This window comes from Manis pentadactyla, chromosome 2, assembly GCF_030020395.1.
Source record: "Manis pentadactyla isolate mManPen7 chromosome 2, mManPen7.hap1, whole genome shotgun sequence".
In the NCBI taxonomy this organism is placed as follows: domain Eukaryota; kingdom Metazoa; phylum Chordata; class Mammalia; order Pholidota; family Manidae; genus Manis; species Manis pentadactyla.
This window is the reverse complement of record NC_080020.1, coordinates 23,922,842-23,948,212: the sequence shown is the minus strand read 5'-3', so window position 1 is coordinate 23,948,212 and position 25,371 is coordinate 23,922,842. Positions and strand designations below refer to the sequence as shown.

The following is a 25,371-nucleotide window of genomic DNA, read 5'->3' as shown; positions in this document are numbered from 1 at the left end:
GATATGTGCTGAGCACCAACTCTGTGAGACATTGTTCCAGGTGCTAAAATGATAGACAGGGACAGTTTTTCAGGATCCCCTCCCAAAATCTAGGGCCTTGACCCCTGCAGGCTCTGCCTGCTCTGAGTTCCTCTGCACCTCACTTTCTTCTGTTTCCTTTTAATTTTCTCGGTAGCTGCAGTTCAGCACACTTTCAGCCTGAGGTTTCTACACATGCTGGAGAGAACAGAGATCCTGTATTTATAGAATTTGTCCAAGGCCACATAGCCCTATGAGAATCTGATAGAAACTATGGACCCCTTCCTAAAGGAAAAAAAATTCAGTGTTGTGAACAATTTTAGAAGCCCATGTGCCCCTGAACTCAGCCATAGATTGCCTAAGAATCCATGAGCTCCAGATTGAAATGTTCTGACTTAAGGATAAGACTTGCTCTGTGTGGCCAAGAACCAAAATCAGTGGGAAGGAGGTATAGGAAGACAATTTGGTTTCAATATAAGTATGAACTTTCTAAGTGTCAGAACAGAATTTGAAACAGGCTATCCTTTTTGTCCTGCTTAACTTTTTTTCTATAGTACATCACTTTGTAACATATTAGATTATTACATTTATTACTTTTATTGTTTTTCTCTCTCATACACATACACATGGACCATAAAGGCAAGGATCTCCACCAATTTTGTTCACTGATATATCCCAAGGACCCAGAACAGTATCTGGTAATAATTGGCATTCAATAAGCATTTACTGAATGGATGAATGAATGAATGAATGCATGCATGGAATAGAATGGGATGTGAAGATTTCACTATTACTGGAAAATACTACAATGCAGTCTCCCTCAGGGCAAACCTGAGTAAGAACCAACACAAATCTTAGCACAAAGAAGATACTAGTACAGGTTTGTTGAGTTAAACTGATTAAGAAGCAAAATCCCAGTAGGAACCCCTGGTCAAAGTAAAGCCTTGTGTTATAGCTTGGTTACAAGTAAGAGAAACCAAAGTCAAACTGGCTTAGACATCGAAAGTAAGAAAAAATATAATTAAGTGATCAGGTGTAGTGAGAACCAGGGACTTAAATGTCACACAGAAATCCTATTTCTCTAATTCTTGATTCTGCCTTCCTCTATGTTGGTTTCAATCTGTACCCCTCACGGGGGTGGGCATAAGAGCTATGCAGCTCCAGCCCTCACCCAGTCTTCTCAGCCAGCCCAGCAGAGAGCTTCTTTCCCAGTGGCCCTCACAAAAGCCCCAGGATTCACTCTGATTGGTTCAACTCTGAACCCTAAACCAGTCACTGTGACTAGAGAATGGATATATGATTATGGGCCAGGTCTAAATTATGTACCAATCCCTGGAACTAAGAGTGAGGTCAGCCCCATCCAAACTATTGGGAATGGGGGTGGGGCAGAGAATGGAGAAGGTAGTTTCCCAGCAGAAAATCAGTGTTCTGTCTCTAAGATGGAGAAATGGGTCCCAAGCAGGTAAAAACACACAATCTGGCATAGGAATTCTAGGCCCAAAGTCTATCTCTTTATCAGGACTGAGGGCTGGAAAAGCCCTCCAAGAAGGGCACACTAGAGACTACGGCCCTGCCAAATTCCCTGATGCTCCAGGCCAGGCTCAGCGGTTTTTCATCACTGTCTTTGGACACAGAAGCAAAGTTAAAGGTTCTGGAGGAGGGCATGGCCACCCTGGAAGATCAGTGCCGCGCCAAGGAGGAGCGCCGGATCGACTTGGAGTTGCGGCTGGTGGCTGTGAAGGAGCGCTTGCAGCGGTCCCTGGCAGGGGGCCCAGCCTTGGGGTTCTCTGTGGGCAGCAAGAGCAGGAGTGGGGTGAGTCCCCACTGTTCTGCTCCTTGACCCTTCACATGCTACAGATCTTCATGGTCATTCTGTGGGGTGGGAGTTATGTTTGTTTACAGATGAGATGACAGGCCCAAAGCAGAGAGGGGACATGCCATAGGTGGCACAACTAGAAAGGGGACTCTTTGAGCAAGTTCTCTGGCCTGTGTTCTCTCCATTGCAGCCCCACCATTTGACTTTTTATCCTGAATGTGATCTTAGAATGGCACTGAGGTTACTGATGATAAAACTACCATTTGTTGAATAACAAACTTGTACTGATTGACTACCATAGACCAGTACAGCATCTTAACCTGTATTCTCTAATACAATCTTCACAGCAGTCCTATGAGGTAGTGTATTCACCTGTAAGTCTGGGGAGAGGAAATCCTGGGACAAAATAACTGAAAATCAGTCAAATGGAGAAATAAAGTTTAAAATCCGTTTATTGCTCACAAACTAGTCACGGGCCGTCTCTCTTTCCTGCTCCAGCAGAAGCAAAACCGGCCCTCCCCTCTCCTCTCAGGTACAGATAAGCCCTGCGTTGCCCAGGTAATTACCCATTGATAAGGACATTAACTTCTCTCCACCCCTGAGGAATGATGCAAATACACTAAAGCCATACTTCTCTCCACCTCTGAATGCTTATTGACATGCAGATGTACTAAAGCCAGGTGAGATATTCTGGAAATATTACAATTTTATCCACATCACCCCATTTGACAGACAAGGAAATAGGTTCAGAGATGTTGAATGACTTGCTCAAGGTCACTCAGCTCTAAAAGGGATACAAGATTCCAAAACCAGGCATTCTGACCCCAGAGCCCTGCTTCAGCCATGTACACGTGCTCTTTCCTAGGATCCACAGCGCACCAGGCCCTGTCTTCAGGATTTACATCCATTATCTCCAATGCTCCCAGCAACCCTGCAAGGTCGATATTCTCACCTTCAATGAGACTTCCTCAGGAAGTCTCTGACCTCAATCTGTACCAGTGTCTCAACCTCAGAACTTATTGACATTTGGGATCAATAATTCTTTTTTTATAGGGGACCATCATATGAACTGTACAATGTTTTGTGGCATCCCTAGCCTCTACCTACTAAATGCCAGTAGCTCCATGCCCAGTTATGACAACCAAAAATGTCCCTAGAGATTTCCAAACACTACTGGAAGAGCAATATCATCCCTATTTGGGAACGACTAGTCTAAATTACCAACAGTCCAATCTGTTATTCTTCCTCATAGCACTTAACCTCAGCTTGTGTATACATATGTATATGTGTGTGTGTGTATTTGTGTCCTTTCTGTCTGTCTCCCCCACTGGATTGTATTTTTATTAAGAACTGGACTATGTATGTTTTATCATCATAGCCCTAGCCCTTTACAGAGTCTGAAAAACAGTAAAAGTGCAATAAATGTTTGTTGAATAAGTTATACCTGCTGTCAGACAAGGAAATTGAGACTCAGAGAGATGAGATTACTTGTCTGATGAGTATGAGTTGACACTGGGAACTGTATTCTTATTCTTATTGTCCAACGTCACTCTGCCTAGTCAGACCACACCCCATGACTCTCAAGCCAGAGTTGTTTCCTCTGCCCTTACACTTCCTCACCCTGGGGCTTTCCAACTCCATTTACAGATGAAGAGCTTAAGGGCAGTGACAAAACTTCCCAGAGTCACAGAAGGCTGGTGGAGAAGCTAGAAGTGGTTTACTCATGCCAGCTGCTTCCTCCCACCACTATGCCCAATCTTCACATTCCAGAGGACTTTTCCCTCCACTTCAAATACTTTTGATGGCCTTTGGAGATAAAGGAAGTCTTCTCTAAATTCCCTGCAGATTTACCTGTTAATATGTCATAGTAAGGTGCTAAGCAACTATTTGGAAATTTTAAGGGGTGAAGGCAGTGTAGAAAATGAGAAGGAATATGGGAGAGAGGGTAAGAGACAGGGCTGTGGCTTCTGAATCCTGGCTCTCCCACTCACTAGCTGTGTGACCCTGAGCAATGACTTGACCTTCCCACTTCCCTTATCTACAAAATACGATGATTAATAACAGTACCTACTTCATAGGCTTGGAAAGGCTAAATAAACTAATCCATGTAATGACTGGCACGTAGTGAGGGTTCAGTGATTCCAGCTGTCATTCCCCTTTATTCCAAGGCACTTGCGTGTGTTACTTCCCTCACCCTGTTTGATGCTGGCAGGTTTGCAAAGTGCCTTCTATTTGCATTCTTTGGAGGGTAAGCCAGGTATGGGTGTCCAGCACGAGACTTCACCTATGTAACTATTTCTTGTCATCAACAGGAAACTGCAAATAAACCCCAGAACCCTCCAGAGCAACCTCTCCCTGTCAACTGTGTTTCTGAGCTGAGGAAGAGGAGCCCATCCATTGTAACTTCCAACCAAGGCAGGGTGCTACAGAAAGCCAAGGTATGGCAATAGCTCAGCTAATCTAATTCAGAGCCTCCTTTCTATGGGATCTCACCAAGAACCAAAAAATCAGCCAGTGAGAAAGGCAAAGAATTGCCAATACAGCCACACAAAAAAACTCATCAACTTTTCTCAGAGAAGATCTTCAAATCTCATTCAGAACCTATTTACTCTTTCTTAACATAGTTCCAAAAAAACTTAGCTGCCTGGTTTCTGAGCCAACAATGTATTTTGAGACAAAAAAGGACCCATTCCATAGGTGAGCCAACTGAAGATCAGGGAGGAGGGCTTGCCCAGCATCACGCAGGGCCTCACGCTGAGAGCCAGGATGCAGCCTGGCTTTCAACTCCACTTCATGATACTGGCTCACAGTCCCATCTCTGAAACTCCTGGGGCCAGCTGTATTCAAGACTTTTGAAACTTAGAAAGGTAATATGGTACATATACTATATATGATGAAAAACCCCAAGTTCTCAGGAATGACCCTGCAAGCAAACACATTGAAAATTTTACAGCAGACACATGAATACTCACACCATGTGGAGAAACTGGATTTAAAACAACCTTATGTAAGATAAATTCTAGCCGAAATAAGCAGGCGATGAGAGGCAACAAAGGGCCAGGCAGTTTATTTGAGTGCAATTCCCAGGTGATGTTCCCCCAGTCTGGGTATTACAGGCCAGGGAAGTCACACCCAGTCAGGGAGGTGGGGGCTTATAAGGGGTTAGGAGGGGGAGGAGTGGGAAGTTATCCTAGGGGGCGTGGAGAGGTATGATTGGCTAAAGGTGACATGATAGACAACTAGAAACTTTTTTCCTTCCAAGAGGGAGGAGGCTGACATCCGGGTCTTAGTTGGCACATCAGAAGGATGGAATTCAGGAAGAGCTGTCCCCTTTCCACATAAGGCAAGGACCTTGGGGTCTGGTCTGTTCTCCTTTTACGGTATCTCTCTGTTCCGTTTGCATGTCCTTGTTTTTCCTTCCTCCAGCCTAACACCTTGTATTAATTCAGGTCAAACTTGCCAGTAAATGAGTCTATGCCAAAACACTTTAGAAAAATTTTGGTTCAGAGCTTTCTGGATTTAAGAATTGCAAATAAGAAAGTGTGGAATGAAAAACAAGTGACTGACTCAGAAATACATCCCATGCTCATGGATAGGAAGAATTAATATTGTCAAAATAACCATCCTGCCTAAAGCAATCTACAGATTCAATGCAATTCCTATCAAAATACAAATAGCATTCTTCAATGAACTAGAGAAAATTGTTCTAAAATTCATATGGAACCACAAAAGACCCTGAAAAGCCAAAGCAATCCTGAGAAGGAAGAATAAAGCTCCCCAACTTCAAGCTCTATTACAAAGCCACAGTAATCAAGACAATTTGGTACTGGCACAAAAACAGATCAATGGAACAGACTAGAGAGCCCTGATATAAACCCAACCATATATGGTCAATTAATGTATGATAAAGGAGCCATGGACATACAATGGGGAAATGACAACCTCTTCAACAGCTGTTGTTGGCAAAACTGAACAGCTTCATGCAAGACAATGAAACTGGATTATTGTTTAACCCCACACATAAAAGTAAACTCGAAATGGACCAAAGACCTGAATGTAAGTCATGAAACCATAAAACTCTTAGACAACATACACAAAAAGTTCCTGAATATAAGCATGAGCAACTTCTTCCTGAATGCATCTTCTTGAGCAAGGGAAACAAAAGTAAAAAATGAACTCATGGGACTACATCAAACTAAAAAGTTTTTGTACGGCAAAGGACATCATCAATAGAACAAAAAAGCATCCTACAGTATGGGAGAATATATTTGTAAATGACATATCTGACAAGGGGTCAACATCCAAAATATATAAAGAACTCACATGCCTCAACACCCAAAAAGCAAATAACCCTATTAAAAAATGGGCAGAGGACATGAAGAGATAATCTCCAAAGAAGAAATTCAGATGGCCAACAGGCACATGAAAAGATGCTCCACATCACTAATCATCAGGGAAATGCAAATTAAAACCACAATGAGATATCACTTCACACCAGTAAGGATCGCCACCATCCAAAAGACTAAGAACAACAAACGCTGGCAAGGATGCGGAGAAAGGGGAACCCTCCTACATTGCTGGTGGATGTAAACTAGTACAACCATTGTGGAAAGCAATATGGAAGTTCCTCAAAAAACTAAAAATAGAAATACCATTTAACCCGGGAATTCCACTCCTTGGAATTTACCCAAAGAATACAACTTCTCAGACTCAAAAAGACAGATGCACCCCTATGTTTATCACAGCACTATTTACAATAGCCAAGATATGGAAGCAACCTAAGTGTCCATCAGTAGATGAATGGATAAACAAGATGTGGTACATATACACAATAGAATACTATTCAGCCATAAGAAACAAACAAATCCTACCATTTGCAACAACATGGATGTAGCTAGAGGGTATTATGCTCAGTGAAATAAGCCAGGTGGAGAAAGCCAAGTGCCAAATGATTTCCCTCATTTGTGGAGTATAATAAAAAAGCAAAACTGAAGGAACAAAATAGCAGCAGACTCAGAGACTCCAAGAAGGAACTAGTGGTTACCAAAGAGGAGGGGTGAGGAAAGTGGGTGGGGAGGGAGGGAGAAGGGGTTGGGGGTGTTATGATTGGCACACATGATGTGGGGAGGATCATGGGGAAGACAGTGTAGCACAGAGAAGGCAAATAGTGAACCTGTGGCATCTTACTACACTGATGGACAGTGACTGCACTGCGGTATGGGTGGGGACTTGATAATATGGGTAAATGTAGTAACCACATTGTTTTTTCATGTGAAACCTAAATAAGTGTATATCAATAGTACCTTAATAAAAATAAAAAATATATATATTAGAAAGTTAAATAAATAAGTATTTGAGGTTTTGTGGACCACATGGTTTCTTTCAGAACCACTCAACTCTACCTCTGTAGGAAGAAAGTAGCCACAGACAATATAAATGAATGGTGAACATGGCTGGATCCCAACAAAACTTTATTTATGGACACTGAGGTTTGACTTTCATATAGTTTTCATAAGTCAAGGTAAATTATTATTATTTCAATTTTTTTCTAGCATTTAAAAATGTGAAAACCAATATTTGTTGGTGGATCATAGAAAAACATGCAGTGGGCCTGATGTGTCCTATGGGCCATAATCTGTTTCACCTTCAACCTTGTAGGCCATTGGAAGAAACTTGGATTTTGTTCTGACATGAAGGGAAAGCTATCTTCTAACATGATGGAAAGTCACTACAAGTTTTGAGCAGGAATTTTTGGATATAAATTTTAAAAGACCATTAAAAATTTAAAAGACTGCTCTAGCTATGTTGAGAATTGATGAAGAGACAAGAGAACCCAGTTGGAAGTAGTCATGTAGATGAAAGATAAGACAAGTTTAGAGGAGATGATATAAAGTGGCTCGCTCTAGAAGTAAAGCTGAAGGATCTGCTGATGAGTATGTGGAGGATGGAGAAAAGGAATCAAGGACGACTTCCAGGTCATTGCCCCGAGAAACTGTGGTTTAGATGATGAAGGCTGGGAGAGGAGCAGGGTGGGTGTTAAGTCGGGGGAGAGGAAATCCTGGGGCAAAATACCTCTAAAAACCGAAATCAGTCAAAGGGAGAAATAAAGTTTAAAATCCGTTTATTGCTCACAAACTGCAGTCTGGGGCCATTTCTCTTTCCTGCTCCAGCAGAAGACAAAAACCGCCCCTCCCCTCACCTCTCAGGTACAGATAAACCCTCCTTGCCCAGATAATTACCCATTGATATGGAGATGAACTTCTCTCCACCCCTGAGGAATGATGCAAATGCACTAAAGCCATACTTCTCTCCACCTCTGAACACCTATTGATATGCAGATGTACTAAAGCCAGGCGAGATATTCTGGAAATGATACAATTTTGCCCACAGAGGGATTGAAGAATCCTCCCACCAAGAATTTTTTAACTATTACATTCTACCCAGGTTCACACCTTCACCTCTAGGGTTGGCTGGAAATCCCGTGCATTGTTTATGGGTAAAAAGCCATTCAGTGTTGGTTATGACTCAGATGAACTCAAAAGCCTCAGGAGAAGGAACGGAGCCCTGTGGACTGCCTGCCTTCACCCTCCTTACCAAAATGCTCTGGCTTCTCTCCCATCAGCCTCCTGCGCCACCCCAAGGTGCTGTGGGAACAGCACTGGAGCCAGTTGCAGTCCCCCCCATCCTTCTCCTTCTGGGCCTGTTTCCTTATTTGAGAAAGACAAACTTTGTGACATTTGAGCCCTCTTAGACATGAGGCCCAGTGAGGAGAAATGACTTACCCAAGGCTACAGAAATAGGAAATGGGACTAAGACCCACGGCTCTCTAATCTAGCCAGTGATCTTTATATAATTAGCTGCAGTGGAGTGTTCTTATCCTACAAGTTACACTAGAATATTCAACAAACTGACATGTCTTGTCTTTCTTTACCTCAGGAATGGGAAATGAAGACCTAGATAGAGGATGAAGATTTCATTCCAAAGGAAACACCAGATTGTCTATCTTTTCTTTTTTTTTTTACAAAGAGACACCAGAAGACACCATTCTCTGGGGCACCCAAAAGACCAGCCTTTGTTGTCTGCATGATTATAAGGGATATGGGGAGGGAAGAACTAGAAAGGAAGAGAGAAAAAGAGGACATCCTTGTAACTTTACAGAGGGTGAAAAACAAGGGTGGAAGGAGATAGAAATCTGCACATTGAAAAAGTTTTGTGAAATGTCTTTGTTTTCCTTTCGGAAGAAATGAAAGCATACATGAATAAGCCATTCCGTCCCATTCTCAGCATCCCATTCCCAGTCCAAAGGAAGCCAGTGCTGAAGCATCACAGTGCAGTACAAAGACATGAGACATGAATCCAGTTGTTATGCCCAGAATTTGTGATCCCCAAAGACTGCTAGGGAGCCGAGTCCTATGTAAAAGCAAAGAGCCTTTATTCGAGCTAGCTCGAGCTCAGTCTCTTATCTGCACAGACGCAGCTGCAAGATGCTGGAGAGAGAGCGAGTTTCAAAAGCACAAAGGTTTTATAGGGGGCTAGGGGCAGTTGGTGGGGTGATGGTTATGGCTTTAGCTGATTGGCTGGGAAGGCTGTGGGTCTTGGCTGATCGGCCGGGGAGGCTTGCGCGGGAACTTTCCCGGGCACGGGAAAAACCGGAAAGGGGTCACGTCAGGGACACAGTTACTCAAGATGGAGGGCACAGAACAAAATGGAGTCGGTCCCGGTTTGCTCTTTCACAGTCACATTTGTGCTAATGGATTCACGTTGGGCATTACTGACAAACTCTGGGAAACATAAATAGGCTGAAAAATCAATAGAATTATCCCTCCTTGCATAAAAATGAGCAAAAGCTTCAGAGAATATGCAAATTATACAACTAGATGCAGCTACTGGAACCCCAGATTTGTTTTCAAATCAAAGATCTGAGTGTGCAGCAGGCAAGGAGAGGTTCAGCAGCTGGCATTATTTTAAGCCCCCAGTGGTACTCAGTGACAGAAGCATGTATTTCTAATGGTCATAGGATGTTTCAGGCATTGTAGGGTGAAGTCATTTGCTGTCATTTAAGTCCTTTACCTATTTTACATGACACTCAGGCACCCAGGAACTATGATTAAAAATCCAGGTGACAGTCTTTATGTCTTTATCTTTATCTTGCATTCAGAGGCCCACCAGTCTAACCTTCCATTATCCGCTACCAAGTAAAACTATCAGGGAGAACCAAGAGGACAGTGGCTCATTTCTGCCACTTAAGTGCCTCTTACCAACACTTGGTACTTTTATAGGGGAGTAAGGACCTCCAATCCTGAGCAGTTTCCTGACTGTGCCACTCTCACTCCTTTCTCAACACTGTGGGCACTTCGTAGGTCTTTACCATACTTCCCTCTAATAAAGAGAACACGGTTTAAACACAAGAGCTCAGAGGTTAGCTCAAGGGGAGAGAAGGGAAATCATAGAATAACCTCTGGACACTTGCTAGAGGCATAACTGTCAAGTCTATTGGCAGAATTCAATGAGATAATACATGGGAAGCATCTTGCAGTGTCCAAGAAATAGGAAATGCTCAGTAAATAGTGGTTCTTATTAGTCAGAATTTTCTGACTCAAAATCCTGTGTTCTTTGCACTGAAGAAGAAATGACCTTTACATGGTAATTACAGTCACCAAAAGCTAAAAGGCAACCAATCCATTACTGAAAGTTATCATCCAGATTCCACTAAATGTCTTTAATGAAAAAGGAGCTCACATAATCCTGTCAATGTTTTTTAAAAGGTGGATCCTGGAATGACACCCAACATTCCAACTGTGTCCTCAGTGTGTGTCAGATTCTTTCTCATGCAGTTATTTTGGGGTTGTCTTTTACCGCCAATAGATCTTGGATTCCTTGAGTGGGGAAACCTAGATAATTAGTAATAAATATTTATTGAGCACTCCATACATCAGGCACTGTGTTAGCCAAAGCCAGCTTCATAGAATGCAACCTGTGTAGTCACAAAAGTTGGTTGGGCTCTAGGCTTGGTTTAATGCTCTGCTGTTGTCCTCTTAATAATTTATGAACAAGGGACTCTAATTTTTCCTTTGGCCCTTTAAGTCATGTAGCCAGTCTTGGTGCTAAATAATCACTTTTCCAGGAATTACCCCTTTAGTCTTCACTAAAACTCTGTGAGACAGTTTCCATTATCCCAGTTTTCACAGTTCAAGAACTGAAGCCCAGAGAGGTTTGATAACTTGTTGAATGCCAGTTAGGAAGTGGTAGAGACAGCAGTCTTTCTTAGTTCCAAGGCTCTATTTTATCCATGGTCTTTATCCATCCCTCCCCTTGCATGCACTTCAGCATTCAGAAGCACACTAGCCTTAATAAAAAGATGAATGACTGGATCCACGCATGCAGCACATTTGGTGTACATTAGACAGCTAAGAAAAGTGTAAGCAAAATGGCTAAAGCATGGATGCCAGTTCTTGTTATATTCCTTGTTGGGTGTCTTTTTTCAAAGTATAGGCTCTGGGTCTGAGGAAGACTACACCCTCCATCCTTCCCAACACTGCCAAGTGTCTGGACTATCAGATTTCTAGTGTCACTGGATCCTCCGTGAGAGAACTTGAACGGGTACATCAATATCTCTGAGCCACAATTTTCTCAGATGTAAAAGGGGATTATAATCCCTCCTTTACACCGTGTTACTCTCCTTTCAAGGCCAAAAGGAAACATAAAATGTTGATTACAACACATTTGAGCTGAACCTTTGGTAGAATATAAAAATGCAAAAGACTCCAGCTCTGTCCTCACAGAATTCAGACAAGCAGAGAGAAAATATAACCTAATTAACTCCTGCACAAGCAAGCCACTACGGTGAAGATTCAGAATAAAGGCATACTTCCATCCCTTTAAAAAAACTTTTGACCATTAGGGACTATCCAGTAACTAGTCATGCAACCCCAAGTGTCCTCAACCCTAATCATCGGTCAGTTGATCCTCAAATCCTGTCAGTTTTCCCTACTAAATCTAAAATTCATCCACTTCTTCTGATCTCCATTGAGACTAACATCATTCATTCATTCAACAAGTATTAATTAAGCACCTACTATATGCACCTACTGTACTAGATGTCAGCAATCACAGCTATAAACAAGAAAGCACCCTCATGAAGCTCACACTCTAGTGGAAAAACAGAAAAGAAATACAATGCTAAGATGGAAAACAAAAATGTGCGGGAAAGACCTAAAATAGTAGTTACTTTAGACTAAGTAGTTACAAAGGTCTCTCTGCAGAGGTGACCCCAGGACAGAATAGAGCTCTCCCTTGCATGGACCAGTCCAACAGCTTCTCTCCCTACCTCTTTTCTTAGACTAAGCAATCTCTTCCATACAGCAGTCAAGGTAACCCCTTAAGCATGTAAAGAGTTTGTAGTGTGTTTCCATTACAGTGAAGTTCATTAAACAAAAAAAATATTTGAACTACATGAAAGCACTCTTCCGCTGATCATTGGAAACTAACAGACCAAAAAAATCATCCTAATGGAGATTACATTTTAGTGCCGGGAAATGGGGAAATACACCACGCTGAGAAACAGAAAGCAAGGGAATTCGTGGTGGGTGGGGAAGGATGAAAAGAGTGAGAGAGGAGGGAGTCAGGCTTCAACTTTTTTAAATCTCTCGCGTGGTCTGGCCAGGGTTAACCGGTGTCCCGTATTGCCCCTCCCCTTCCTTAGTATTTCAGCCTTTAACTGGAAATACTCTCCTAGTCTTTGTCTTTCAGATGCTGTTCACCTCTACCTTAACCACTTTCCACCTCTTTTCGTCTACTCATTCTTCAGCTTTCAGTCCAAATATTACTTCGTTTGGGAAAACTCCCCACACGGCCATATCGTATCCTAGGCTTCCGCAGCGCCATGCCCAACACTTTTAAACACTAGCCATGTTTTGACTGTATATCGCGTTTGCATTTGTTTGTGTCTATAACTTCACGTAAGTTATATGGGAGTATATTTGTGATCCCCTTTGTTCGCCACAGAATCCACGAACAGCACAAAGCCTAACCTGTGGCAGGAACCCATCGGACGCGGCAAATACACAGGGGACCGGAAGTCCTGCGTATCTTCGGGAAGACCGGATACGGAACACCACCTGCGCGCGAGGACAACCGGAAATGTAGCTTTAGGTCCTGGGCCCTGAGAGGGAAACCCCCGCGAAGGCTGCCGGGAAACGTGGTATCTCGCTTGCATCTCGTCGCTTGCAGGGAGTGCGCCTGCGCTGATTCCGTCAGCCGAGAACGGGAACATGGCCGCGCGGTCTCTGTGGGCGGCCCTGCGGCGGGTGCAGCGCCTCCTGACCTCGACTGCCGCGTCCGATGGCAGGTAAGCGAGGCTGGCCGGATGTCTGGAACTTGAGGACGCTGTGGAACGAGGAAGCCGGAGGGTCGGTTGTCGGCTCAGGGCGAGAGGGAGGAACCACCAGACTCTCTGCTGCAAAGAGGATGAGCTCACGGCCCCATTTTACGAAGGGAAACTGAGGCTCATAGCCCCGCCTCCTTGCCAGGCCCAGGAAGGTGGAAAGATCCTAGGTCATGTGCTCGTAAGGTGGGAACTCTTTTCGGCCCGGAGCTTCTCCCGAATTGGGGATGTACTTCTCCCGGCCTCTTCTCCCCAGCTTACGTGTCTGCCGGTAAATTGGAATTCTCTTCTCTGACCCACTGTGTGACCTTGGGCCAGTCCGTGGACTTTTACCCGGCCCTAACTACCTGTCGGTCAAAGGAGGGCGTTGGACTAGGTCTCTCCAGATGGCCTTTCCACTTGCCTGTGGAAAGGCAGAGTTTCTACAAAGAAAGAGGAAGAGTTGCTGCTCTTACCCCTAGCTTTACATCGACTGCAAAACGATGAGTATTTTTATTCTCACGTTTAATTGGGGAAACTGAGGTTTAGAAAAGTTGAGTAACTTTCCCAAACTTAAATACTCGGGAAATGGTGGAACCCAGACTGGAAGCCAACCAGGACTCTAGCGACCCTTTTAAATAGCAAGCGGTGTGAATTATTTTCAGGGACGATTCCTCGTCAGCTGTTTCTTCCTCAGAAAGAGTAAAAATGACTGAGGAGAGAGGGTAGTAAGGTTAGACCCCTGAAATGTAAATCAAGCCGTGGGGGAATCGTAATTTTGCGCAACTGTGGCCTCCTTTTTATCTTAACACACCACACCTGACCTCAGCAATTTGCCCTAGGGCTTGTAGGGAAGTGACCAGAAGAAAAAAGATAGCATCTGATTAAGTTTCACCCACTCCAGTTCTGAAGCAGTAGGAACTGAATGGATCAGTCACAATTCCCTTCTTCCAGACTGCAGCTCTGGCCTTTTTACCTTTAAGCTAGCCCTGAGAATATTTTGATCCACTTTAAATTGGATAAATGTAGTTTGTTAGGGGTATATATAGAAAGAGGGAGGTATTTTACCCTGTGTGATTTACTCCAGATCTATGGTGACCATATTTTCTGAATCAAAAATTTGGAACAATATGTAATCTGACATCAGATCACAATAATTGAGTTCAGGGCTGGCCTGTAAAGTCTGGAAGATAAAAGACATTTTGCCCACATCTTTGTACTGACTGTTCCCTCTTGTGTTTCTTGAAGCAAACTCCTTTATCCCCCGTAAACCTTTGCTCAGAAGTCACCTCAGTAACTACTCTTTATTGTATGCCAGTTTATATAAATAAACTGTGTGTTTTAAAGACCTTTTGTAGTCACAGATTGATTTTTTTGATGATTTTACTTCAAATTATGAGCATCCAGGAGGGATATAATGGGAATGTTTTGAAGGAGTCAGAACTGCTACAATCCAAGATCTACAAACTAGCTCCTACTCTAAATTTCTTCCTATGTAAACTGAACTATACGTCAAACATTTTAGCTGTGCAAAATTCTAGATTACAAACAAAATTGAACACAAGAATCTATTTTATTCACCTGCTTACAGTTCACAGTCCATAACACCTAGCATTTGTAAGTATTTAGTTGACTTACTTTTTTTACACAGAGTTTCTCTTAGCAGAGGTTCTCTTACCTAAAAGTCTTACTTAGAGTTTGTGGTCAAGAAAGCTTTAGAATTCTAGGCCTAACTCCAGTTTGACATGGTCCTTTTACTGGGCTTAATTTTCCACATCTGTAAAATGAAGGATTCAACCAGAAATGTACAGCTTGTGTTTTGAATTCCCCCTTTTGATTTTGCCCCACTGGTTCTGGGTATTAGAACTTGGTTTTCTCCTGCTGACTTTTATGTCCCTACTTCTGGCAATTTCTGTTGCCTGGTGCTCAGTATCCTGGCTAAGAGAATACTAGCTATGTGATTTTGAGCAAGTCAAAATCCTTGCTGAGCCTCAGTTTTCTCATCTATAAAATAGGAAGAATCATAGTATTTATCTCATGTTGGGAAATAAAAAGATAATTTACATAAAGATCCATCAACACTGTCTGGTACTTAGTAAGCACTTTATAAGTTACTGTGACTGGAAACATTTTGTCTAGAGAGTCAATCTGGGAAACTTGCCAATCTCTGAACTCTGCTGTGGCTTTGTCTGTATGTGATGGCATTTCTTCATCATGCACCGCCTCCCTCCCACTGTAGGGGATGTCTGCATCCTTTCAGCACTGCTACCCAGAGAACTGCTGGTGAGGCCTGCACTTCTGAGGACCCTCCTGATGAGCTTGGGCCCTCTCTTGCACAACGAACCTTAAAGTTAAAAGCTGTTAAACTGGAGAAGGAAGTCCAGGATTTAACAGTGAGTAGATTTTATATTATCTGTTACATCCTCTCTCTGGTTTTAATATCCAAGTAAAAGTTTTTTATGTCAATTTTTAAAATTAAGTTTCCTCTAATTTGCTTTTTATCCCTCACCCTACCTTTACTCTCTTATAGGTATATTATTAGCAAAGTACTGTGGTAGCTCAAAACATAACTAAGAATAGTAATCTCGTTTCAGTTTGTGTTGTGTCTCAGTACCTAGATATCTGATATTTTGGTAGCTTCAAAAGAGTTACAGTGCCTAGAATGTAGTAGACAGTCAGTAAATGTTGAATGAGTGAGGTCATTTATCATCATACTCTGCCAGTCAGACTGCATCTGGCATACTCTGCCGCTGCTGGGTTGACAGACACACTTTAGGGAGATTGTAATTAGAGTAACTCCAAAGCAAGACCACCTGGAATGATAAGATGGTTGGAAAGCATGTCTTATGAGAGCAATTAAAGGAACCAGGAATTACGAGAATGAAAGGAAAGATAAAAGGGGCTAAAATAACCCCCTCCCAATAAATGACACATTTTTAAAACTTACTTTTGGTTGTCCTAGAGTTGAGTTCAGTTAAATAAATTTGAGGGTGTCAGTGATGGATGAATGTGAAAAATAAAAGCTTTGTCATCTCAAGCTGATGAGCTTGAAAACGTGTTAAATGTGTAGACTAGCAGGATAAATGATGTATCAGGGCTGCTATAAGATCAGGTTCTTGCTTTGGCCAGAGGTTTGGAGTAGCTGATCTAAGGTTCCTACAACACCTCATTTTTTTAATAAAAACTTACTGCGAGGAAAAAACTTGTAAAGTAAGCAAAAACATTCTTTTTCACCAGTCAGCGTGTGTTTTCTCATCATTTTGACTTTGCTTTTGGTATTCAGATGAGATACCAGAGAGCTGTAGCCAATGGTGAAAATATAAGAAGGCGGACCCAGAGATATGTAGAAGACGCCAAGATATTTGGTGAGAGATTTACTGACAATAAAAATTTAAATGCCTTTTAGTTTAATGACATTTACTAGGCAGTTCTGCACACTGAACATAGTAAGAACACATCTGGGTGCTTAGCTGATCTCTAGCTTGCCCTTCCACTCTTCTCATAAGTTTCTGTGTGCTTATTGGGAATGTTGTCAGGTGAACCATTTGCTAAAACAATGCTTTGTTGTTTCATTTTTCAGGCATGTACATTTGACATTCTAGTGCTTAGACAAACCTGTTTAACTTATTAATGAACAAGTGAATCATTAAGGTACTCATTGGAGAATCCCAAAAGCAGACACATAGGCAGTCAGGAATGGTGAAATTTGCTTTATAAAAGCAATATTGGCCTATATCCATAGTGGAGTAATCAACTCTGCCTCCACCAGTTTTCACTACTATGGACAAGAACCATTTTCATTACTATCAGTATTCTGCAACTTGGCAAAGTTATAAAATAACTCAAAGACAAAAGCTTAGACAATATAGAAGAAGATAGCCATAAAGGTTGTGCTAGATCACATGTGTTTTTTTCATTGACCAGTCTTACTGATCAGTTTCAGAGTCTTTCAGAAATATTTCACTAAATGCCCAACATCTTGTTCTAAATGTATTCATAAAAATAACCAGTTGAGTAACAGGGATTCAAGGGTAGAGGACAAATCTGTGATTACTTGCTGTAATTTGATATGGAACATTACAATTTAATATGGAGCATTGTACTTTCACTGTAATAGAATGAAGGTGCTTGGGGGTCCTTGGATGCTATCTAGTCCAATCTCCTTTCACAAGTGAGCTGAAAAATTAATTGGTAATAGATGTAGATATGAGTCTATTAATCTCCTGACCCCTAAGGTATTATTCCTTCCCCTATATCATACTACTCCCTGTTCTCTGGGTTTTATCTGCTGTTTGTGCATGGGACTCTCTTCAGTTCTATCCTGTCTAGCCCCAGTTCTTTGGCAGTTTTCTGCTTCTCTTTCAGTGCTATAGACATTACGTTTCAAAGCTTTGAGTATCAGCTATGTACTGACCCCCAAATTGTAATCCTAGGATTTCATCCAAGTTTTCATCTACATTTTCCAACTATCAGGGCAGGGCTGGGCAAACTACAGCCTACAGGCCAAGCCTTCTGCCTGTTAGTCCATATATACAGTTCTGAATTCCATAATAAAAATATCTGAAAATTTATTTTCACTTTTGTGATTTTTGTTTCTTGTCCATGATTTTTGTTTCTTGTCCCACAAAACCTTAAATATTTACTACATAGCCCTTTACAGGAGAAGTTTGCTGACCTCTGAGCTACAGGGGATTTCTGTAAAACATAGACCAATTGTGATGACTTGGGAAGACTTCTTGCTTACTGGGAGCAGGGTGAGTTGGCTTACCAGAGGTCGAGTGTTGATGAGTTAGGAACTGGCTTATATCACTTTCCCGAAGAATTAATAAGGTTCCCAGGAACAAACACACATTCACTAAACTCAAAAGAATTTGATAATCTCATTCATTCATTTTTAGAGCAGAATGTGTCTAGCAAAACATGCCACATAAATCATTGTTTAGACCATTTCCTCCTAGCAGCCAGGAATACTTCAAAAATTGGAGGTTGCTCAGTGAGCACTGACATAGAAAAAGTAGAAAGTTTTTTTATTGTTACTTGTTATATAATATTGCATGGTGACTCCTGGGCAAACTACAGTTTTGTCTCAGTAACCCATCTCTTAAGCAGGTCACATAGATTCTTTTTTTCTACCCCTAAGAAATGATGCAGACACCAGCCGTCTATAAAAGTAACACAATTAGAATAGAATCAGAGACTGAACCCCCCACTATACAAACAAGAGAACCTAGGCTTCTGTTTACCCAAATTAACACAACTTTACTGACTAGGAGCCAGGACTCTTTGTACCATGGCAGTGTACAAGTCAGCCCAGAAGCTCACTGCTTTCAAAATTCTGTTAAGAGTCTTCCTTTGAATAGCCAGGGGTTGCCTTTGATGTCCCTGATAGTCTGTCAGAGACATTCTTTTCTCTTGGGTGGAATTTTAATCTTACTGGCATAATTTTCAAGCCTTTGGCTAATCTCCTGTACTTTTTCAGTTGATCTCATTAACAGCCATGAATATGTATGGTTGCCGTCCCTAGCAGGAGTCTGGGAGGTATCTGATAGAGCTTTGATCACACCAGTCTCGTTTCCTGGAAATACCTGCTTGTCTCACTCTTTCCTCTCTGTTGCCTCCTCTTAAATGCCAGACTATATTACACCAAGACTAATTCAGTTGGCTCTCCTGTTTCTTATATCTTCCTGCCCATCTGTCATGTCCCCAGCACCTCAAATCCATTATGTATGTTATTATTAGATGAATTTGAATCCTATTGCACTTGTTTTGCTTAAGAAGTTATAGCGGAGGCAGAGAAAGACAAGTGCCAAATGATTTCCCTGATTTGTGGAGTATAACAACAAAGCAAAACTGAAGGAACAAAACAGCAGCAGACCCAGAGACTCCAAGAAGGAACTAGTGGTTACCAAAGGGGAGGGATGTGGGAGGGCGGGTGGGGAGGGAGGGAGAAGGGGACTGAGGGGTGTTATGTTTAGTACACATGGTGTGGGGGGTCACGGGGAGAACAGTGTAGCACAGAGAAGACACATAGTGACTCTGTGGCATCTTACTACACTGATGGACAATGACTGCAGGGGTATGGGTGGGGACTTGATAATATGGGTGAGTGTAGTATCGATATTGTTTTTTCACGTGAAACCTTCATAAGAGTGTATATCAATAATATCTTAATAAAAAATTTTTTAAAAAAAGAAGAAGCTATAATGGATCTCTATCACCCAGAAGTTAAAGGTTGAATTCCTACCTTTCTGTCAGTCAGTCCTTTGAGAATCCAGGCAGTAATTATGGGAAATCTCTCTTCTATCATCTCTTGCTGCTTCCTTTTTACCTCTGAGTGCAGTTAAGGTGGCTGCCTGTTCTGGCACAGGGCCTTAAACCGGTCCCTGGATTAAAACCAGATCAACAGAGTCTTACACTTCTCACCAACTCCTTTGAGGGCTTTGATGTTATCATAGGTAATGTAATGATGATATTCTTTACTATCATTTCCCTAAAAAAAATCAAGATGCAGCATTGGGAGTAATAAGAGTTCTCAACAACTGAGTTTACTCTTATAACAGTTTGTGTAACTCTATCGAAAAAGATTAGACAAGTTTTGTGGCCCATCTCCAGCAAGTATATATAACTTCATAGCAGGCAGTTGAGAGATTTCACCTTATCTATGGAGTATCTTACTTTCCTATTCCTATTTAGCCAGTCCTCAATAGTAAACCACGTTTGACTCCTGCTTAGCACAGTCTTGTCAACTGTTTCTTTCATTTTTGTCCCCCCCATGAAATACTAATACCTTGTCCCTATTGAGAATGCATGCCTTAGCACAACTGAGACAGGCAAGAATTTTTAAAATGTACACAACTCAGTACTAAAGGTAAATAGTAACAAAAATACAAGAAGCATATAAAAATGGTCAGGTTTATGAAGGACAGGTTTCTGAGCCAGTTGTATATAATCTTACCTAGTTCTTGGGTTCTAAGCATCTTCCCATTTACAGACAGGCTTCTTAGTCCTATGCCTGCTAAGAGAAGCATTGGCTTGTCAGGTGGTTTGAGGTGATAATCACTGACGATGATCCCTGAGTCCTGGGTGGCAATCCTGCCACATCCTGGAGTATCCAGTATACTATACATTTACCTGGGCCTCCACCATACAACAGTGACTTCCTCACAAACAATAAAGAAGTGTCATTTCTCTGTAGGAATTCAGAGTTTCTGTAAGGACTTGGTGGAGGTGGCAGACATTTTGGAGAAGACTACAGAGTGCATTTCTGAAGAAACAGAGCCTGGGGACCAGAAGCTCACTCTGGAGAAGATCTTCCGGGGGTTGTCACTTTTAGAAGCAAAGCTGAAAAGTGTATTTGCCAAACATGGCCTGGAAAAGATGACACCCATCGGTGACAAATATGACCCTCATGAGCATGAACTTATCTGTCATGTGCCAGCTGGTACTGGGGTGCAGCCTGGCACCGTGGCATTAGTAAGGCAAGATGGCTACAAGCTTCATGGCCGCACCATTAGACTTGCCCAGGTGGAAGTGGCAGTGGAGTCTCAGAGAAGACTGTGAGTGGGCCACAAGGAACTGAATATCCTCCCAGAGTACTGTCATCTATCTGTGTTCCCTTTATTTATTAAACTAGGTTTGTATTGTACATGAGGTATTTCATGTAATCTGTTGTGGATTTAGTCATATTGGCTTTATTTCTAAGATACTCTATTGATTTATTGTGACCTATTTGGTCTCATCATCAGAAGTCCTGCCATTGGGCACATGAATAATGTGACAGGTGCTCCTATGGCCTTTGTCAAAATACGTTTTAAGAAAATTACTTTTAAATTGGTAATCTGATGACTTTCAATCCAAAATCTTTTTAAAAGGTGGAAATGCATATATGTTATGTATTTGCAGCAAAATACTCCTTTTTAGTGATCCCTGTAGCAAGAATTGTATAGCATCTTGTATTTTGTGGGACAAGGAGGTGGTAGGGATTGGTTCAACATTTGTGTACTTAGATGATAAAGCTTTATAGATGTATGAATTTAGATATTTGAGTTGATTTTTATGCACATAGATGTTCAAGACTTCTTTTTATTTTATTTTCCTTTTAGCCATCTTTTGTTCTTGTAGTTCATGCCAGGTAGACCTTGTGTTCAGTTCCTTTCCAATTCTCATTTACAAGGGCTAAAGGCCCAGGCAAATCTTAGAAGGCAGGAAGTGTCAAGAAATTTAAGATACCAGGTCCCTTTCAAGCAAATATGGCCAAGAAACCTTGTGCTTTCTCTGCTGAGTTATCTTCAAATAATTTTCAGCCTCCCTAGGTATGTATTTATTCCAGGGAAACTGAGGTGACACCAGCAGCTAATGACCCAAATCTGTCTACATAGGTAATGTTACCCACAATTTCTGTTTCCATCAGCCCTTAAATCCTCTGTCACTTTGTCATATTTACCTTATGATCCTTTATGTGATTATGTCAGGATGTAATCAGAACAGAAATGTTAGGTTCTCAACAATTTCTCATTTCATTTACTTAGGCTGAATTTTGTTTTAATTGGTATTCACAAGTTACTACCTCTTACATTGAGAAGCTTAATTTCCTATTTTTCTTACCTGTCTTATGTCACATGTATAAACATTCAGCTTCCCTTTTATGTACTGACCTCCTAGAGTTAATGAGCCTATATGTATATTTTTTATTCTTTCAGTTTTACCTATAGCTAGAGTTCTATAAAAGATTAATTCAGTGAATGAGTGAATAGAATGATACATCAGACTTTAGAAAGGAGGTCAGTTACGGATACTTTTATGTTAAAAGAGGCCTTAATTATCTAATCTCGCCCTTTCAGCTTCCTCTGAAATATGAAAATGAAATGAAAATTTTAGTAGACTCAAAAATCTCTGAAACTAGTAAATTGAATTTCAGTAAGAACTTGAATAAAGAACAACCAGATATTAACGTCAGTCATTTAAGATTAAACTGTTCTATGATGAATATACAAATATGTCCCCAGCAGACAATTAAAAGTTGTTAGATGTCCAGGTTGTATAGGTTTAGGTTTAAGTTAGTTACCCATAAAGTAAACGCATTCATATTAGAACTCTGTGACCCCATCTGTGGAATGGTAAAAGTTATCCTCTTAGACATCACAGATAGTTCTAACACACACTATATACATGTATCAACAAAGCCATTCTTCACTGGGCCTTACCATCCCCCCGAGATTTAGACATTTGAAAGAACAAATACATGCTTTTAAGATACAAACAAAAGACTCACGGTAAGATTTTAAAACCAGAACCTCTTGGCATTTCACCAAGTGCACAATGTAAATGTAATGAGTAGCCAGATGTCACAATAGTAATGTCCTTTTTTTACCTTCATTCCTTTGACAGGTGGTGACAAAAAAAGTCAATTATAAATACCTATGTGTTCTTGAATTACTTGCTGTCATTACCAGGATTAGAAGACCCATAATTTTAGATATGGAATATTCTGATTACCTGAAGAGTTTTCTGATATGCCTTGCAACGTCCTTTTGAAGGAGACAGATTGAAAATAATTTTAGCTTCTTTTACTATTTAGTAGTTTTACAGTTAAAAGTACAAATTTAGAAGATGGAGCTATAACTGTAGGTATCTGAAAAAGTTGAAGGGCGTGCAGGAGCCAGCATGGCACACTAGAGTATAGGCTTGGTAGGCATAGATTTGAGCATAAATTCTAGCTAAGTCACCTGTGTGACTTTGGGTCCCAGTCATGTTTTTGTACTTGTATTCCACAAGTCTTAGGGATTTTCCTCACTGTCATAAAGGAATCACTTTGATATTGTCATAAGTTACTTGGTGCTCTCTCCTGGCAAAGAATTTGTTAAATGAAGAAAGGTTCTTAAACGTAAAGTAAATCCAAATAAAACTAAGGATGAACTACAATACTGAGAAACAACTTTAATAAAACCAGAATTGACATCACTGGGGTTCACATGTTTAGTGTCTGTCGCCTAATTCATATTGTATATTGACATGTTATGGTCACTTGACTGATGGCTGACTCACCATTGCTCAGTGGAGGTCCCTTGAGATTTCACAGCAGCCCAGCCAACTGGATACACTACAGGTATTCCATACCCTGTCTTGATGTTGGAGTCTTGTCTGTTTTTCTCCCTCAACTTGCTTCTTTCTGGTTCCTGTATATTTCTTAGGTCTGGACACCTGTTTCTCCCTTCCTATCTGGGTATTGTCATATTTTCTGTTGCTTGTTTATTGGTTCTAATTGTCTTATCTGCTTTCACAACTTGAACTGCTGGGCTTCTGAGCATTCTCTCAACTGGATTACTGACATGTGGCTTTGTTCTGATCTTCAGCCTGGCTTCCACATACCCAACCTCCTGGAAGGGTGAACTTCTGGAGCCAGCCTTTCCTGCAGTTTTGCCTTGTATTTTCATCGTTTTTCCAAACGTGACCTGTACACCCTGGCTCTATAATCCATTGTTTCTCATATTCCCAGTGCCAGTAAGTATATTCTTATTTCTATGCACTCAGACTGCCCACATTCACAAGTTCACTGAGGAGGTTTTAAAACATGACTACAAATCTCTTTGAATCTGGACTTTGTGATGGTCCAATGGAATACAGTAGAAGTGTCACTATGCTGATTTCTGGATGCCCACCCACCATTAAACCAAGAGAGCAAGCTGAAGCAGCCTGTGGAGTGGAGCTGAGGACCATAGCTGAGTTTTCAGCTGACAAGCAGCCATCTTGAAGTAAATCCTGCAGCCCTGAGTGGAACAGCCCCGTCTCACACCACATGGAACAAAGATGAACTTATCTCAATGAGCCCTGCGCAGAGTACAGATTTATGGACAAAATAAATGATTGTTACTTTTGGCCACTAAGTTTTGGGATGGGTTGTTAACAATAGAAAACCCAGCCTCACTAGTTGTTTTGCACCTTGGCCACAATTACACTTCTTGCTCTTCCTCTTACAGCTCTTTTGAACTTGTCCTACTACTTTGATACACTTACACACTATCAGTGTGAAGGATTAAAGTTCATATGATTTACCCTACTAAAACTACAAGAATCAGATTAAGTCAGCACATAAGAGAACTCGGTACAAAGTCATCAATGAATGTTGTTTAACAAAAAAATATAAGGGGATATTTTGAGTCTTTAGAAATGGAAATATTGCCATAAAGATTTCTAAAAAAAGACTGTGGGACACAGAACAAGTAGTGACTCTAGCATCTTACTGCTGATGGACAGCGACTGGAATGGGGTATGTGGTGGGGACTTGATAATAGGGGGAGTCTAGTAACCACAATGTTGCTCATGTGATTGTTTATTAATGATACCAAAATTTAAAAAAATATTATGGGAAACATTTATTCATCTACAACTTTACTGTAATCTGGTTTGGTCCTGTTAAAAAAAGCTTATTTAGAATCCCAGCTCTCAACTCTCTTACTATTCTCTGAAGACCTTGTTTTTGTCTCTTAGCCATAGTCTGACTAAATAAATACGGATTTTCCTTATTTATTCTGAAGCTCATCCCCTACTTTATTTTCTGTGAGAAGAATCTGGCCTTCACAGTGTGATAAATTAACCACACTGAGCTGCTCTTTTCTTAGTGAAAATGGAAGCTTATCCCTTCTACCTTTCCTTCCTCTGAGAAGAAAGTGGATAAAACCCTTCTCTTTTATTTTTTTTAAGTAGAGGCAAGAGATATAAACTAGAAACTGAAAATACACGTAACAGCAGTCTCGAAAGCATCTGGCCTTGTTCCAGCAAATGCACAGGGTAGTTAGCCACCCTGCCTGCGTGCTGTGTAAGCAATTTACAGCACTTGTAGACACTGCCCAGCCGTTTCACGTCCCTTTTCTCACATGACTGTCACAACCACCTAGAAAGGTAGAGTATGGAAACAAACTCTCAGAGTTGGCCTTGACCGAGGTCGTCAAAACGAGTTTTTTCTCTTCGACAAATCTTCCCGTAACTGGGCCCTGGTCCTGATGCTGAGCACCAGAAGCACGCGCACCTGCGCCGGAACAGGATGAGCCAGCCAATGAAGAGCCAGCACCCAGGAGGCGGGATGCGGAAGCTGCCAGTGACAGAGCCGGCCCCGAGAGCGAGGCCGCTAATGAGGGCCTCGTGCTGGAGATGGACAGATGCTCGTCCAATGAGAGGC

The 25,371-nt window shown here is 41.5% G+C and overlaps 2 protein-coding genes across 9 annotated transcripts in view; both read left to right on the top strand.

Annotated features, from left to right (window-relative positions):
- Positions 1 to 9,111, top strand: part of AFAP1L1 (actin filament associated protein 1 like 1) — an 81,351-nt gene extending 72,240 nt beyond the window's left edge. For 3 of the 7 annotated variants that reach the window (XM_057490937.1, XM_057490928.1, XM_057490945.1), the window contains exons 17-20: positions 1,653 to 1,831; positions 4,147 to 4,272; positions 5,097 to 5,177; positions 8,771 to 9,111. In XM_057490937.1, the coding sequence (XP_057346920.1) occupies positions 1,653 to 1,831; positions 4,147 to 4,272; positions 5,097 to 5,177; positions 8,771 to 8,791 (407 nt within the window). In that variant the 3' untranslated portion in view covers positions 8,792 to 9,111. Of the gene's footprint in view, positions 1 to 1,537; positions 1,832 to 4,146; positions 4,273 to 5,096; positions 5,178 to 8,770 lie in introns of those variants that run through there. The other 4 variants (XR_008993443.1, XR_008993445.1, XM_036881450.2 and 1 more) reach the window with 4 other exon arrangements.
- A 3,937-nt stretch (positions 9,112 to 13,048) lies between these two features.
- GRPEL2 (GrpE like 2, mitochondrial) lies at positions 13,049 to 24,734 on the top strand. Of its 2 annotated transcripts, XR_008993449.1 has the most exons (5): positions 13,049 to 13,181; positions 15,436 to 15,589; positions 16,480 to 16,561; positions 20,392 to 23,301; positions 23,727 to 24,734. XR_008993449.1 is itself a non-coding variant. In XM_036881451.2 (4 exons), exons 1-4 carry the CDS (start codon positions 13,105 to 13,107, stop codon positions 20,754 to 20,756), a joined length of 678 nt encoding a protein of 225 aa, XP_036737346.2. In that variant the 5' UTR covers positions 13,049 to 13,104; the 3' UTR covers positions 20,757 to 24,734. The 2 variants fall into 2 exon arrangements, 1 of the variants encoding a protein (XP_036737346.2); XM_036881451.2 differs by having other exon boundaries at positions 20,392 to 24,734.
- The last annotated feature ends 637 nt before the right edge of the window (positions 24,735 to 25,371 follow it).